Genomic DNA, 17,445 nt, shown 5'->3' with positions numbered 1-17,445 from the left:
ATTTGTGTTACTTAGGAGATACCTGGTGCAATTGTTCCTGCTCTCATGGTTCAACATGACGCCATTCAATTTTCCATGCAAATATAGTCAAAACTCTCTCTGTTTGCATGTATGCACGTGTGTGTGTGCACGTGTGTGTGTGTGTGTTTGTGCATAAGCCTATTGTCAGAGGAGACAAGGAACAAGGGGAACAAGTTGCTTGGGATACGAGTGTCAGCTGAATGTCGAAAATGTAAATGTAACTGTCACTGGCCCTAAAACACCAGAAGAAGAAGCAAGTCCACACAGAATTCTCAATTATGTGGTTTTTACTTTTATGACTGATAATAATAGCCATAATGCTGAGTTTTGTCCTGGACCAATGGAAAATATGTAATGTATGCATTTTCAATTTGGACTATATGTACTGTGTAGTATACTATATATGGCTCTCTGCTTACAGTCTGCCCTAAATCCCTTGTCATCCACTGTCGTTCCCCCACAATATAAATAGTGGCTTTTAGGCCTAAGTCTTCAGTTTTGCTTTTCATGGCAAACCTTTAAAGGATTTCTGTTTTTTCATTTTGCCAAGAATAATGAGACATATGCAGCTCCATTCCTTGAGCATTAGCAGCGGTAAAATTTTGCTGATGTTTGTGCTGCTTTTACCAGAGGAACCATGAATTCCAGGTTCACCTGGTTCTTGGATGACTCTAAGGCTTAAGAAACATCTGAAACTCACATGAAACCAAACCAAACAAAAACAGGATTCAGTCTTCTAATCCCGCAGGCTAGCCAAAGCTGGACCAGCTGCATGACAGTCGCTACTCTTTGTCTTTCCAGTCTCATACCTTCTCCTTTATAAACTGCAAAATAGTTTTAAAGTGAAGAGCTTTGCTGCCTGCTTCTGTTTTTGATTTATGGTGCCGGAGTCAGAGTGCGCGAAGCAGAGCAGAGCTGCCTGCCTCGACAGATTGGTGAAAGAGATCTGCTATCTGTTCCGTATCTGACAGCCTGCCTGTGGCTATAAGGCCATCTAGATGGGAGACATGCGTAGGCTATGTGGGTACGTGCATCAGCTACTTTAATTTCACTCACATATAGAGTCAGAGCTCCCGTATTCCCACACATGCTCTTTCATGTTTGTGTGTCTACATTTCTGTGTGTATGTCTGCCTAAAGTTAGCAGCCCACCCTCAAACTTTCCTTGTCAGCTAAGCTCAATCTGGCAGGGACCTGCAGTGAGTGAGTCCAGCCCAGAACTGTGTGTTCTGCCTCTAACATCTGCTGCTTTCAAAAGGCATGAACCACCCTGGCTCTGCTGCGTATTCCACCACTAAGCTTACAGGCCAAGAGACATGGTGAGGCGTAATGTTGGAGAAGTTAGCGAGGCAGAGACATGAAAGAGAACTGAACAGAAAACTACTTGTGATGAGCAGCAGTAGTGGTTGGAATAGTACCATAATGGGGAAAAAACTCCAGTGTAAGTCCTGCAGTGAAATATTTTACTTAAGTAAAAGCAGGAACGCATTTTTATGTTGCTCTATTTATTTATTTATTTATTCTCTGCTTTATTTTGATAGTGACAGTAGGGAGAGACAGGAAAGGCAGGGGAGACGGAGAGAATGACATGTAGCAAAGGGTTCAGGCTGGAATCCAACTAGGGCTGCTGCTTTAAGGACTCAGCCTTGATATGTGGTACATGTGCTACCAGGCAGGAACATATTAGGAGGAAAACCTACCATGAAAAGTAAAAGTAATCATTGGGTTAAAGTATTGATGCATTAAATTGCAAGTATGTATGTGTTTTAATGTTGTAGCTCTATCTGCGTCATGTGCTGTTGACTAGTTTACACTCGAACAATGCAACACAGTTTGTGTTTTGCATTTAAGATCTTTTTCTGTAAAGTAACTGGCAGCCCCAGTCATTAGATGAGTATAGTCAACTAAATATACAATATTTCCCTCTGAAATGTAGTGCCATGAAAGTATTAAGTCTCACAAAAAGGAAATTCTCAAGAGAAGTGTCAGTATTGGAGTCAGTGTACTTATCTACCTTCCACCCCTAAGCAGCATTCAGGCACATAATGTCAAACCTTAATTAGTTACATAATGAATAATTGAGATTTATTATGGTATGATGTTAACACAGGGAAAGGAGAACACTTAGGAAATTATTTTGAAAGGTGTTCAAGAGGCTTTTAGCCCGTGTGAAATCCAACAGCTTGTTTGGCAGGAAGCACATTATAATCATTGTTATAGATGAGGAAACAAGATTAGTGTAACTTGATCTATCAGTGGCAGCATTTTTAGTGTTGATGAAAGAGTCATCAACTGTCATCAAGACAACAAAATATAACTTACCTGTCAAAACAGAGCCATGTCAATAAAATATCTAACAACGGAACAAAAGAAAAAAAAAAAAGAGGAATCCACTGGCCTTGTTTCTGTGAATGACTGTTTTAGTTCAGTTCAGTTTGGTTAATTCTGTGCAGTGACCCTTTTCCCCTCTGCCTCACAGAGTTCATTGCACAAGTTAAAAAAAAAATACTAATAATGATCAAACTTCCTGTGTGTACTACACTGGTTTCTGCAAAAATACTGTGGTAAAAATTACATAATAGGTCAGATTTTCCATTGGTGTGCCTGTGTGTGTGGCAGAGTTTTTTGTGTATGTGTGTGTGTGTGTGTCGCTGTTGGGTTTGGCAGAGGCCTGGTGGAAGGATGGCAGCTGCTGTGGTGCACTCAGGGCAAGTTTTGCTCGTCTACCCTCCTCTACTGTAGTAGGAGCAAAGAGGGAGCACTCGCTGCCATCACAAGTCCCAAATTGGGATGTAGCCCTCGCACAGTGGCAGTGTTCTCCGAGGGTGGGAGAGCAAGTACAAAAGGAGAGTGCGCAGTGTCTACCTCCTTACGAAGAATTTTACAATCGTGTCTGAACCGAAGTCTCACTCTTGTGTCGGGACTTACACCTCCTTCTTTGCTCCTCCCTCACCCTGCTCTCCCTCCCTTCTTCCCGCTCTTTCCATAACCCGCTACACCACCACCACTGTCGTCATCAGGCTTGTTATGAACCAGACTCCTCTGTTTTCATTCAGCGGAAACTTTCAGGATTCAGGACTTTCACTTCATTTGATTTCAGTGTTTCAGGCTGGTGTTTCTCTGGGTTTTATAAGATTTGCCGAATGATTCGGTTCATGTGTGTTTATTGTATTGTATTGTTCTTAGAGCTTGACGTTGGTCTTTGAAGTCTGTAGTTTCAAGTCCCCCCTGTCCGACCTGGGTTTGGTCCTACAAGTGGTTTTGATGCCGAGGAGAAAAGAGCCTGAGCTGTGCACAGAAAGAGGGGATTTAGAACTAAGTGCTGCAAGTGTACTCGAAACCTCAGCCTGATGCTGTCTGTGATAAAGGTCTTACTGCACTGTGGAGCAAGGGATTATCAGCAAGCTTCTGTGTTGTAGGGACGTGATCCCGTCCTGAGTTATGATACCATTGGATTGTAGTTGACCTCTTTGGCTCAAACTATTAAGGTTCTTTAAATACAAGCTTTACATTGTGATGGATGTTAAGTTTGACTGTGTAAGTGTCTCTGTGTTGACACATATACATTGAGCAATGACGAATGGTATTTTGTCATCAAGACCAAATGCAGAGCTTTCTCCAAGTACCAAAAGAGACATAGCTGCCTAATGTCCTGCCATAATCACCATGATGCATTAAACATTACCTGCTATCCTCATGAGATCACTAGTTAAGCTAATTTATGCTCTGCTTAGCAAATATTACTATGCCAACACAGTTGTCTTCACTGAAGACATGAGTGCTATGTGAAACAATTAACATAATAGTCATAATAGTTTAATGTAATTACGCATACTCATGGCTCCAAAATGTAATCAGTTCATTTAGAGTTTTGATGTTCCCAAAAGTAGAAACACAAATGCCACCGTTTATGTACTGCATACCATGTACCAAGGATATGGGACATAAAAATTGCAAACAACACACAGTGTTGTTGGTGTATTTTACAGCTTTCGCCACTGAGCAAGTATGTCAGACATTCTTCTAGTTGTCCTTCATGGTATGTAAGATGTTATTTTGAGTAGGTCAGGTTTTGTAGGTATTGTAGGTGCTTTGAAATGGGGTTGATGGAATGAGCCTATCAAACTAGGGCCTTTGCCGGCTTATGCTTTAAATGATAGGCATAGAGTCTGCTACTGTAGCAACATCAAACCATTTCGTCTCCCCAGTCACTTATGTTTATGGTGCAGTTGCAGGCAGCACTCTTACTGCTGAATCCTTACGTAACCTCAGACAATGTAACATTGTGAAGGCCTGTCTCTAATCCCTGTGTCCATTACTGAGGAAGCAGAGCTGATTAGCATCTCAGTTCTGCTTGGGTGTCTATAAGGGTGGCTTAACACTGTGCAGCTTGCACGCAACTTCAGAGGACTGTATTTCAAAACAGCCTAAGCTCTGCAGATACAATATACAGGCTGGATGCTGGCGAACTGTATGGGGCTCTGTAACTGCAGTGTGTTTCAGAGAGAAGCCACTTGATCCAAGCAGGCAGGGCTGGATGCTTGGTTTATGTGGATGTGTGCAAGCTGAATATATGCTTGTTTTACAGGACTTTGAAACCTCTATTGTCCTATAAAAAAATCCCTTCTATTTAATCAGCTCTGCTTGATTCCCTGTTTTAGCATTCAAAATTGTGTGGTTGTTGCCTGTGAAGTCGTGTATGTTTTTAGATGTATATTGGATGAGTTTCATTTCAAAATAAAATGTCCTTTATTTGAAAACACCAATTCTGAAAAAAAAAAAAAAAAAAAAAAAAACCTAACACTATAAAACACTACACTATAAAAAAATAAAGTACACTATTTTTATTATGAAAGTTACTTGTCTTCTCAAGGACTTTCCTCACAATATGCAAAATCATCTGTGCAATTTTGACATATTGATCAATTTCTGCTTGCAATTGTTTCCCCCCCACAGTGCATTTTGAAATAAACACCTTCATTTACATGCAATATTATACTTTGTTGCTTTTGTATTATGATTTTTTCCCCACCGTTGAAAGCATACAGGGCTGAATGATATAACTATCTTATAGCCTATGTGCAGGCTGAATATACACTCATTGTCCAGGCTCTGGCTTATAACCCTGTTATGCTACAGCCCAGCACAGTGTTGACACAGAGGCTTGGGTCGTCAGTAGTCTATGTAAATGTTAAAAGCTGGCCAGGCAGGCAGGATGTTAGCCAAGCTGTTTGTTCTGCCGGCTTGAATGGATGTGTTGTAGTGTCCGTCTACAATATCCTCTCTGTCTCTGACAGACTGACTGGCATACTGTACATTCTGGTGGGGGCGGCTGTAGGCTGAGGGGTGATTGAGAAGAAAGGCAGGCTGAGCTACAGAGAGACCTGGCATCTCTGAAAAAACTAAACATTTTAGGAAGACAGGCAGTCATATCTTTTTTTGATTGATGATGATGATGTCTTTTTGGAACTGTGCGATGTGTTTAAGGGTTTTTTCATGGCGCTGCAAGTTCATGCACCATACTCTGCATGTTCAAGATCATATAGACCACCAGTTCAAATGTGAAAATGGGAAACTGAACAAATTATTCAAATAGCCACATATTTAAATTGACATATGTGCATATTTGGAATTAGACTATAGGCTTTGAATTGGCTTTATTGACCTGAGGGTCATGAAACTACCCATTCAAATAAGAAAAATTACAAACTGGAGCTGCCAGAGTTGGAGTTACAAGCTTTTCACACAACACTAGCCAATTTTTTCCTTACTAGTGTGGGAGTGCCTCAGCAAATCATGAATTCCCTGGAAATAGACCGCCTTTTGATGGGAATGGCAGAAATGTGGTGGGTGGGAGAGCCACCTCTGTATTGCAACAACTTGCTTTTGTATGAGTAGTGCAAGCTCTGTGCTGCTGTAGCTTTTTATGTATGAGTAATGGCATACCTTAGCGGTCCTCATGGTGTCAAAATCTTAAGTTCGGTGTGAGGGGTTTGATTGCCACCAGTGCCACCTACACTAAAAGCTAACCTCACTGTAAAGCTTAAACATCCACTAAATAATATGAGAATATCCAGTGTTTCTGGTCAATTCATGTAAGTCCTACACTGGCTTCCCTTGTCCTATCCTTGTAATGTTTCTGTCTCTTTCTTCACACACAGACACAAACACACTTTCTCCGTGTCTGTCTCCTGTCTGTGACTGTCTATTCCATTTTTTTGTTGTTGTTTTGTTTTATTTATCCATTTTTTGTTTGTCTGTTTGTTTGTTTTTCTTTTTTAAGTCTTAAAATGTTTTGTCAAAGTGCTGCTGCCATTTTGGCGCCGTATTTCCTGTGAAAGAGGGTCTTCCTGTCTCTCAATACAAGGAAATTGCCTAGATTAGTAAAATATATAACAAAGAGGGCCATGTAGTCATCGGTGAGATGATTTCTCTACAAAATCAGAGGAAGCAGTGAGACTAATACTTCTACCAGGAGGTGGCAGCAGCACTGTAGCTACCTGTCACACACATGCCCTCTCCGCTGCCACACACACACCCACACACAAACACACACACACACACACACACACACACCAAAACTCAGTAAACCTAAAGCATCACTGAATGGCACTTTGACACGGCGCCATTTGTCTTACTTTTTAGTTTGACAGCCACTCCTCTGAAGATAGGGTTCTAGATACCGCTGCTGATAGTTAAATATCTTGCATCTTCAAAATGTTGAGTTTTCAGCAATGCATAGAAACAGCCTTTTTATCCACGCTGACCATTGTGCTGTAATGAAAATGTATTATGATGTTTGATTGGGTTTCATCTGCTCTATCTGTCAAGGTTTCAACTAAAATCACTGAAATAAGCAAAGAGGAGTCATGTTTTTTTTTTTTTTTCTTTTTCCCAGCAACAGCAGTGATTTAATATCTTTTTACTATAACGTTCTGACTCATATTTGTCATCTTATTCTGATGATTAGCCTGACATCAGCCAGTGATATCACTTTATATCTGTCAAAATTTAGAGTAATTTGATCCTTTCTCTTGTGAAACAGACACCAGCTCTGTGCCAACATTGTGCGCTTACAGTGCTGCAGTACACTTCGGATAGAGAGCTTTTAAGGTGTATTATCAGAACTGAGTGCTGATCCAGACAGCATCTTACTCTCTTTGTATTGTTTTTGGTGCTGTTTGATTTTGTCCGTATCAGGTGAGGTTAAATCATATCCTACGGGCTCAGAGATCAGCTGATGATGAGTTAATGGATGGCTCTCCTGAGAGGGGGCGGCATCCTAATCACAGATGGGGTCATCAGGCCACCACAAGCCCCCAGGGAGGACCAGTCAAAGGTCAAAGGTCACAGAAGAGAGCTGCTCCGCCCCTGTGGGTATGCTGTTTTGAGGGAAGGAAGGACAATTAGACAACAATTTTTGGCACGTGGGCTTTGAGCTGAAGACACAGTGAACATAGATGTCTGGTTTTGCCCAATCATTGTACAATAGAGACATGCAAAATTGTGGTTTCTGATATATTACATTAAATGCATTAGATATGTATTTTGTAATTAATGTCTGCTTCTCAAATGTATATTTTGATGGCTTTCTTTGGTTTAAATGATGCTAGTTGACATTGAAGACACATTTTAAAGCTATCTCATCATCTGGCCACATGTGGGGGAAGTTACAGTAATTTAATAGTAATTTTCTAAAAAGTTGGCTTGAACACTATTGGATTTCCGTGTTCTTACTTTTTCAACCCCAGAATGACTTTCATTAAGCCACAGACCCATTTGAAGTGATTTTTGCCCTATAGGTACCCTGATATGAAGCAGTGAGATTAAAATCACTCATACTTTTTTTGTATTGTTACAATTCCTGGTGAATTAAGTTGGAGAAATTAAAATATTCCTCATTTTGCAGAGGAATCCCCTCTAGGATGCCTGAGGATCCCTGGACCCCACTTTGAAGACCACTGCTGTAGGGGAATCATTGCTTGTTTAGTGTAGATGTCTCCTCTCTCACACACTGCCTAAGAGCAGCCCCTAAACCTAAACTGTATGCATGTTTAATAGTCAAAAGAAGATTGGATTCTTATCATATTTCATTGCAGTGGGGCTTGGTTTTTGACAGTAATACTGAAGAATGAATGTGCGGATTGACACAGCTTCGCCAAAATGGAGGGGTTTTTTCTTCCCAAAGTCAGGATTGTACCAAAAGCAGTCTAGAGCTGACACACGCTCCGTTCAAGTCTAAGCAGTGTAATATAAATTGAAGGCAGAGGGAGAGAGATTGCCGTGGGTGGTGTGGTGATCAAGTTACTGTCGTTTCCCCAAGAGACGGCTGATTGAAGCAACGAAGCGGAGATCTCCTCCTCGGACATCCTGCTATCTGTCTGTCTGGACCTATTGATGACCTGCTTTGCACCAATCAATAGATGAAACAGGGACAGTTGGTTTTGTGTGTGTGTGTGTGTGTGTGTGTGTGTGTGTGTGTGTGTGTGTGTGTGTTAGTGCCAGTGCTAGTGCTAATAGTAGCACCATGGGAACAGGGGAAGGATCATATACTGTAGAGGCAACCAAGTAATAATGTTGTGTATGATGTATCAGTGTGTAGGCTGAGCTATCTGCGGGTCATCTCGGCACTTCAGTGTATTGTCACTGTGTTATCACTGTGTGTTACCACTCTCACACCACACGAGTGACCTGGGAAATATGTGGCTGACCAGTATGATTGGCCGCTGCTGGTTCATCATTGAAATGCCAGTATCAGTGTGTATGTTGGCTAATATACAGTGGGAGACAGCAGAAACATACTAGGCCTGTCAAGTGATTAATTTTTAAAATTGTGTTAATCACATGGTAATCATGGATTAATACTGCAACAAGCCTCTGGAAAGAAAACTTGCCATCCAGCAGGCAACTCGCTGTACATGTTGAATATTTCTCCACACAGTACACAAACAGCAGTACTTTTCTGTTGGTGCTTTAGATCCAGATGACATTTCAGCAAATGTGTTTATTAAAATTCAGTAACTATTTTTTTGTGACTTCTTGGTAAAAAAAATTGTTTCTGTTCATTAAAAATGTCTGCTAATACACTGAAGATTTGGTTTTCTCTGAAATATCAGTGCAAGTAGTGTCCCAAAAAATCCAATGTCGGTCAGACTCTACAAAGTTAAGTTAAGGTAGAGGCGACATAGAAATTATGGATACCTGACAATATTCTACTAAAGAAGAAATGAACAATTAAATGAGGAATATAAAACTGGTGATGAGGCTACAAAGTGACATAGAGAAGTGATGATTAGGAAGTATAACCTAACAATTATCTGCCCCTCTCATCAATAGTAGTGATGATGAGGGACATTCCTGTATAAGGCTCAGTGTTCAGTGTAAAATGGACCAGGATCAAGATACTGATGTGATTTTATTTCATTTTATTTTTTGATGGTGTCTGAGTATTGGGTGTAACAGACTACAGGCACACATCGACAAGCTAGTGTGAGGTAGGCAGGGGGTAGACTGACCTAATTTGGGCTCCCATGCAAGCCAGTCGCCTCAGGGTCTTAGGTCTTCACATACACAAGCATGCACACACATGCACATACACACATCCATGCTCAGCAACATGACAGGACTGCTTGCTCCAGCAGTTTGTTGTGCTCACTAACCCAGTTAACTGTGGTTTGAAGTCAATACAGTTCCACTTTCTCACCACAGTGAACCAAGCTTTTCCCGGGCCGCTCTGCCTCTCTGCCTCAGGATCAGGAAATGGAGGTTATAACTTCTGCTGTAAAGCCACTGGGCATGTCAAGATCCCTGTCCTTCACCATTTGACTTTTATTTAAATGGCCAAGACTGAGTGCTCAGTTTCCAGTGTCTTGAAAGGGTCAGGGCACTCTCTTCTTAAAAGATATTGGAGTCTCTTTTTTTCCCTCCCTAGACTCATGACATAGGCAAAAAAAAAAAAAAAAGGATCATAGTGGTGGGAAATAAATTGATGTTGTGATATAAGGCCAGATATAGTCCGGATTTTGATTATTTTGAGATCATTATACTTAAATGTTAAGCTTAAATGTTGTGTTTTCTAGGTCTAAAAGCCTGCATTACAGTAAAATTATGTAGCCTAATATCCGAACTTAGTAGACCGTTCTAGCTGAGCTAGTTATTGCCTGTACCGGTTTGCTCATCATATCCACATTACTTTCATTATTTAAAATTCAGCCACATTATCAATATTGAAGTGTTTGGTCAAAAAGATTGATATTGAGTTTTGTCAATACAGCCAACCCCTACAGGAGCCCTTCCTTTATTTATCCCTTTTGAGTCCAGATCTAAAACAACCAGACCCAGACTTTAAATTAATCCTAGCCTTGATGTACCCTAAATGCATTGGTTATTATTCTCATGGGTCTTTCACTTCAGTTAAAAGGACTTTTTTTTTTTTTTTTTTTTTTTTTTGCAAAATGAGCATATAGAGTTTGAGGGTATCCAACTATTCTGACCAGCTCCAGGTCACCTTATCTTTTTTTTTTTTTTTTTTTTTTTTTTTTTTTTGAAGGAATATGTAACATAGCTTGCTTTGCTGATTGGTCAGAGCAGGGAAAAGTTACAAGTTATAAGTTCAAATAATTTGGAGCCTTCCGGTCACATGGATGCACCTTAAACTTTTAACCTACTGCTATGTAGGAGAGAGGGGAGAGAAAAAAACAGTTAGCCTAAATGTATACCTTGACACTTTGTCATTATACAGCTTTTAAGTGTAACTCTCAGTATTGAGATTATTAGTAAAGGGGAAATTCTCTGATACTGATACCCAGTTTAAGCCCAGGGCAGTCCCCAAATGGTGTAACCTTTCCAGCACCACATAGTGCCAGTAACAACCTGCCAGTCATACTGTGCATTCTCAACACAAGCAGAAGATAAACCAGTTGCCCCATTCATTTTTTATGACCAGAGTAATAGCAGCGGTCTCATTTCCTTGTCTGCCAGTGGGGGAAGTTTTCAACAACTGAGCTTCACCCATCAGTAGCCAGTCAACAGTACAAGTGTGAGTGTGTGTCTGTGTGTGTCTAGCAACATTGATGGTAAAGCTAGCAGTTGGGCTAATTTCAAATTGGCCCTAAAGTAAACTAAAATTAGCGTGGTGTAGTGGTCGCTGTAAACAACACAGTAAATCGGATATTTGTGGTCAGTATCATTTAATGTTACCCAAAGTGTCCTGACGCTGCTTTGTCACCAAACCCTGTCAGATTGGTATTCACTAGGGATGGAGAGCCGACCCCAAAAGAAGTGAGTCTTGATTCCATCTCGTCAATTCTGACAGTCAAATCTTGACTTCAAACTCCAGAGTTGAAAATAAACAAATAAAAAAATTCAAACAAGTTTGTAATCGAATCATTCTGTGTCTGATGAATCTGTGTTTGATTACTTCGGTCTGATAAGTTTGGCTCATTTGAAGATGTCAACATGAATGATGTTCAGTTGTGTTGTTTTTGGCACTTTTTTTTCTCAAGGGCAAAATGAACAAATACATCATGACAAATATCTAAGGTAGAAATATATTGCATACTTATATGGAGTATGGAAGAATCGTGACCTGAAGATATTTTTGCTTTAACCCTTGGAGTCGATCCATCAGTTCCACCATAAAAAATTGGTATTGTCTTCAAAAAATAAGGAATTAGCCATCCCTGATATTCAATAGATATTTGATATAAATTAAAAATTTGTATGTGTAACTGTACAATAATTAGTGTCTTGCTGTGTGGATTCCCATGTTAGCATGGTGCATTGAAGAGATCCTGAATAGCAAACATTTCTCCCTCTCCCACTTTCTCTCTCCTGTCTTTCTCCTCCCACCTTCTCCTCCTTTCTCTGTGCCTCATCTCTTTTGCCCTCTGTCTTTCCCTTCTTCCTCTCCCTCTCCTTCTTTTTCTTGCCCCGATCCTTCCTTCCTGTGTGTCACGGTGCCAGCAGCACATCAGGGCTGTGTTGGTCTGTTGCATTAGAGGCTCCCCAGTGTTGATCTGTGCCTCTGCTGGCTCCCGCTTCCTGGCTCAGCTTACAAACACACATCGCATCACACTCACACAAACCCACACCAGGGACTGTGCTGTCACAGACACACTGCTTTCCTGCTTTCTCACTCCGTGTCTCTTGTTGGGTGACTCTCATATACATACACTGATATCATGAGCACATAGAGGCACACACACACTTATCCTCTGCTTTTGTTTGTTTTGGCCGTCTCTTGCGCCTTTTCTCACTTTTATGATTTTTTCCCTGCTTGTTGGGATTGGTCTACATTACTAACGTGTGCTGTGACATTGACTGAATATTTGCATTGATATTGTACTGCTGTATACCCTCTGAACAACCATTTCTTTTTGTTTGGTTGCTTATTCTTTCATTCTTTCTGTTTGTCCATCACACAATATCTCACACACTGCTGATCAGTTTGAGGAAACTTTGGCAAATGATGCATCAGCTTTGCTGATCTATTCTATCATTTTCAAAACTGCGGTGATTGTTCATTCATTCAGATTATAATAGGTGGATGTGTGACGTGTGGTGGTCCAGAGGGCAACTGCATCATTTGTGGCAGATGACATGTTTACTGTTGCCTTGTTTATTCAGACAATCCAAAATTTCTGACTATTTGCTATGTGTTTGATTTTATTTATGCAGATCTTAGGAGGAGTCTGACTTGCAGAGGCAGACAAGCTTTTAATTATACAAAAAGCTTACAGTCTTAAACTGCACATAAAACTTGAGTTGATCTGCTACACACTGTCAGTCCAAGAATCATAAGCTCTGACAATAAATTTTGGAGAGAGGGAAAAACTCCTCTTTCCAATAAATCATTATGTAAACAAAGCCAGCAGTGAGGAGATAGTGTTTCAACAAATGGGACACAATGCTGCAATTATGAAGTTACCCTCTAATGCCTCACTGGTTTATTAGACACAGATGAAGCCATTGTAGACATCTTTACAGCTTTCTTGCTGAGCCGCAGCTGCACTTTGGCTCTATCCCAAAGAAGACTTGTTTGCAGAAATTACGGTTTTCTTTTGTTTCAGCTGTCAGAAGTTTCAGAAAGTGGTGTGGTTTCTGGTTGGCTGATGCATCTTCAAATTTTGTGCTATGATTTGCTCATTTTTGTTCAAGTTGATTGGAACGCTAAGGGCCCTATCTTAGACCCGGTGTAAAGCAGTGCCAAGCGCGCCTTAAATGTCTTTGCTAGTTTCCAACCGGCACCGTTGTCATTTTCCTGTCCAGCGCCCACACTGTATACATAGCAAATGCACCTGTGCCCATCTGTGTGCCCATCTGCATGTTGGTCTTAAAATGAGGTGTGGTCAGGTGTATTGTTGGCAAATTGCTATCTTGGTGCAATTGAAAGCGAATGAGTGATTAACCAACAAAAACCAGGTCTGAAGTCAGTGCTGACGTTTTCACTGTTTTTTTCAAAGGCACATTATCAAAATAGTGATGCTAGCCTACATAGGTGGGTGCCAACATGTGTACACTGTGCTTGTTATACACACAACGATGCCTTTATACCCACAGGGGTGTCTGCTTCACCTCAGGGAGCTTTGATGGAATCCTGCTGTTGCCGTAGATGATCTGCACGTGCGCATTCACTTTGTGCACAAGCAGATCCGTTTTGCTCTTTCTTACTTTGCAAGTCCACCATTATAATAACAATCTGCCAAGGTGCAAGCATGCCTGGCTTTTAAAGGGAATAGGAGATGGCACTCCGGTTGGTTTACTGCATGTTACGCTTAAACACACCTATGATTAATAAAGAGTCTACGTACAACTATTTTGAACTGTGGATCTGGCACAACAACCCTGTTTTCTGCTGTTAAAATAGCAAAAATGGACTTGGACACACCCTAAATGCACTCTCACTGTGTTCTTCAGACGATGCACTTAGATTGTTAAAACAGAGCCCTAATATGGGACAGATACAAGAGAAAAATGCATGAAGCAGGGCTTCTACAATGGCTGCCACCGGAGAGAAGGAGAGGAGAGAGTCAGAGAGGTGTTCTTCATGGGTAGTATTGCTTTTAGAAGGGTGGTGTGGGGTCTTCTAACCAAACTGTATCCCACCACACTGTGTACTGTGTCGAACACACACCTGGATCAGGGTTGTCTGTGTCACGTGAAGTAACTTTGGTTGTTACTGTTTGTTCACTCAAACTATGAGCTGCGCACAGTCCAGTGAGCAGCACAGTGCAGCATGATGACCCAACAGAGCTGCCACTCCCCCGGATTGATTAATTATGATAAATAGTTGCATTTTTGGGGACAAAGTAATAAACAATCAGAGTTTTGCAGGGAATTTGATATGATGCAAAAAAGTGAAATGTTTATGCACGTGTATTCTTATTTAGTGGGAAATTATTTTCCGATTTTGTTATTGTTAGGAACTACTGAAGGGCCACCCACTGATATCTATGGTCAGGTAAACACTGCATTGTATAGCGATATTTTTAATATTGTGTTTGTGGATGTGTTGTGATTAACCAGTCAACCATGCAGTCCACCTGTTAAAGGTAGCTGCCCTGTGGACTCAATAGCCCTTCTGTTTGTCTGATCCTCCATATGTGTACATGGAGCTGTTCTGCTCACATGCAGTCTACACCCTGTCAGCCTCTTAATGTTTTGACAGCTGGCCTTGATAGGGTGCTATTTTAAGGTTGTGTCTACATGAGCGTATGGGCTCTGTATGTGGTTTGACTCTGTGAATGGTTTGAAGGTGTCAGTTTGATAGGCAACACTTAGCAGAGTCCAGGTTTCTCCTGTCAAAGCAACGTGCAAGATGCTCTCTGCAGCATGGAGGTGCTGCGACCTCAGGTGTTGTTATATATTGTTTACAAGCACTATAAACCACTTATTTGTCTGTGAAGCTCATTTTTAAAGTGGTCACGCACAGGTTACATTAATAGTTCAGATAATTGTTGCGCATGAGCATACAATGTGCTGAGTGTGTCACTTCATGCCCTTTTGTGGACATTCCTTTGATCATTAATCATTGACAAATTACCCTTTTCTCCATTCCCGCAGGGGATGTCGGCATACGCATTAATATTGTTTTCATTCTTTGTCCCCCATCCAGGACCTCCACACCATCTACTGCCACCTGTACCACATGGATGTCCTCTCGCACCTCAGGGAACATCAGCTAAGGTCAGACTTTTTCATCTCAGCTAGAAACAATAAAAAAGAACTCCAGCAAATTCGATTTTTTGGTCATTACTGTGAAAAAAAAAAAAACTTTTTCCAAAAAAATGTTCCAAACTCTTTTTGTTCTTTTGACTTTTGAGTTTTGAATGTCATTATTGGATAGTGTCAGTAATGGAGAAAATTTGCTGATATCTAAGCAGGTTAAAAGGAAAGCTTGAATTATTTGCAAATATTGCATTGTTATTACATTCATACTAGTCGGTTCCCACCTCCACCTGTCATCACCCCACCCCACCCCCCACCCACAACCAGCTCAGCCAATCACCACAGGAGGCTGGTCCCTCTGCCGGGCAGCCAGGCTCCTGGCTGCGGTTGTGTCCCGTGTCCACGGGAAGCATGAGCCAACTGTTTTGGGACAGCTGACAGAGAGTGTGTTTGTACCAATCATGTTTGGAGTGGTTTATTTGAAATCTGGAGAAGTTCCTCCTTCAGTGTGGGTTGATTCGACAGGTCTGAACAGGGACATTTGACCTGAAGAATCAGGTCTCTTCCAAGCGAACTGCAGTGTAAGAATGTAATCAATCAATCAACTGTAGGTAACACTCCTTATTATGCAACATTTTGAGGTGTAAGGACATAGGCCTAGATATTTACATCTGCCAGCCAGCAGGTACTCATGCTTGCATAATAATATGAAGAAAAGGAATACCACAGTTTGCACTGATGCTTATATTTATCAATTTCCTTGTGTCGTTAGCTGGTATCAACAACAGAGAAGATAAATTAAGCAAAGAGTGTAGACAAACCCATTATGCTGAGGGACTGGTATTGGATTTATTTCATTCCCTCCCTGTAGACAAAAATTTAAACTGTCTGGGACAACTTTCTCGGATAATAACTTATGAGCCAAATGATCACACTTCACCAGTATGGCTCAGAGCAAAGAAAACAAACAACAGTGTGATCACACCCAGAGATTGAACTAGTGGGTCACAGTTACACTCCAGGAGCTGGCAGGCAGTACTGATGGTGTCTCAAGTGGGAGAGCTTCTCCAAGATGTTTGCCGTGTGATGGATAGAGAGCTACAGATGAGAGCTGCAAAAGTTTCAGGGATATCTTTTGGGACAAAAAAAAAGTTTTGCATGTTTAACTTTGTTTTTCTCTCTCAGGTCAATGTGTACGTCAGCCAGGTATGAGAGACATGAGGCTAACCACGTCCTGTTCTAGTAAGTACACACTTGAAGACTTGACAGGAAGTGCTCTGCTCTGTGACACTCACTTTATCTGTTACTTTAGCCTACACGGAGGAGCGATGTTTTATTCAAATTCCTGCTGGGGAGAGCTTGTTTTGTTCATAGATTTGCTGTTTTATATTCATTTGGTATTTTCCAAGAGAGTTCACTCAACATGCATATTCTACTTGTGCAGTGCACTGCTTCATATTCATTGTGCATCCACTGGAGCAAAATGGGACTAAAAGCCTTGCTCAAGGGCACCTCTGTGCAGTTGTTGAAAGAAGCAGGGGCTAATAGTCAGTCTGTTCTGGGATTTGAACCAGCAACCTTCCAGTCACAAGCCTGCTTCACGTACCTCTTGGCTGCTGCCACCCATTATTCTGTAGCCAAGGTCCACTATAGGTTGAATCAAAGGAAAAACTCAGTGTACTGACTCAACATATTTTCTTTACACAGTGCGGGGGATGGTTTATTATATTCTAGTGCTTCAGAAAAATTACATTCCTCATTGATGCAAACTTGCACAAGCCAACTTGTTAGTGACATTCATTTCTCTGGATACAACATGCTAACAATATTAAAATGCTTTTTACAGTTAATTTAAGTGTTAGTGCATAAACTTTTCCTCTCTGTTGGGAGAAGTACTCTATTCAGGATAATAGGCAAAATTTCAAAATGTCATTGGATCTGTGCAGGGTTTAGAATTGCCTTCCTCCTACTGCTTTTATAACCTTAAGGTGTACACAGATCCATAGAACGTCAGGAACACTGTTGAAGTATTAAAATGCAATTATTTTAGGTGTTATTTTTCTGTGTGCAATGCCAGGTTTCTTTGCACTACATATGCACTCATAGACTAATACATAATTGTACAGTATTCAAAACTTTTTTTTTTTTTTTTTTTTTGTTTACATAACTGGATTTAATGTCCCTTATGTAATTTCTTATGCTGCCTATTTGTTCTTATAGAATGCTCATTAGGTTTACTGCTCATTTTGCAAAATTT

At 40.8% G+C, this 17,445-nt stretch overlaps 1 protein-coding gene across 2 annotated transcripts in view; it reads left to right on the top strand.

Annotated features, from left to right (window-relative positions):
* The window catches only part of rapgef6 (Rap guanine nucleotide exchange factor (GEF) 6), a 188,188-nt gene that overhangs the window by 23,522 nt on the left and 147,221 nt on the right, over positions 1–17,445 (top strand). For both annotated transcript variants that reach the window (XM_030069454.1, XM_030069452.1), the window contains exons 2-3: positions 15,136–15,206; positions 16,374–16,430. In XM_030069454.1, the coding sequence (XP_029925314.1) occupies positions 15,136–15,206; positions 16,374–16,430 (128 nt within the window). The remainder of the gene's footprint in view (positions 1–15,135; positions 15,207–16,373; positions 16,431–17,445) is intronic.

This window comes from Myripristis murdjan, chromosome 14 (genome assembly GCF_902150065.1).
Source record: "Myripristis murdjan chromosome 14, fMyrMur1.1, whole genome shotgun sequence".
NCBI lineage: Eukaryota > Metazoa > Chordata > Actinopteri > Holocentriformes > Holocentridae > Myripristis > Myripristis murdjan.
Note: the sequence above shows the minus strand (reverse complement) of the source record. Positions and strands in the feature narration are given on the sequence as shown.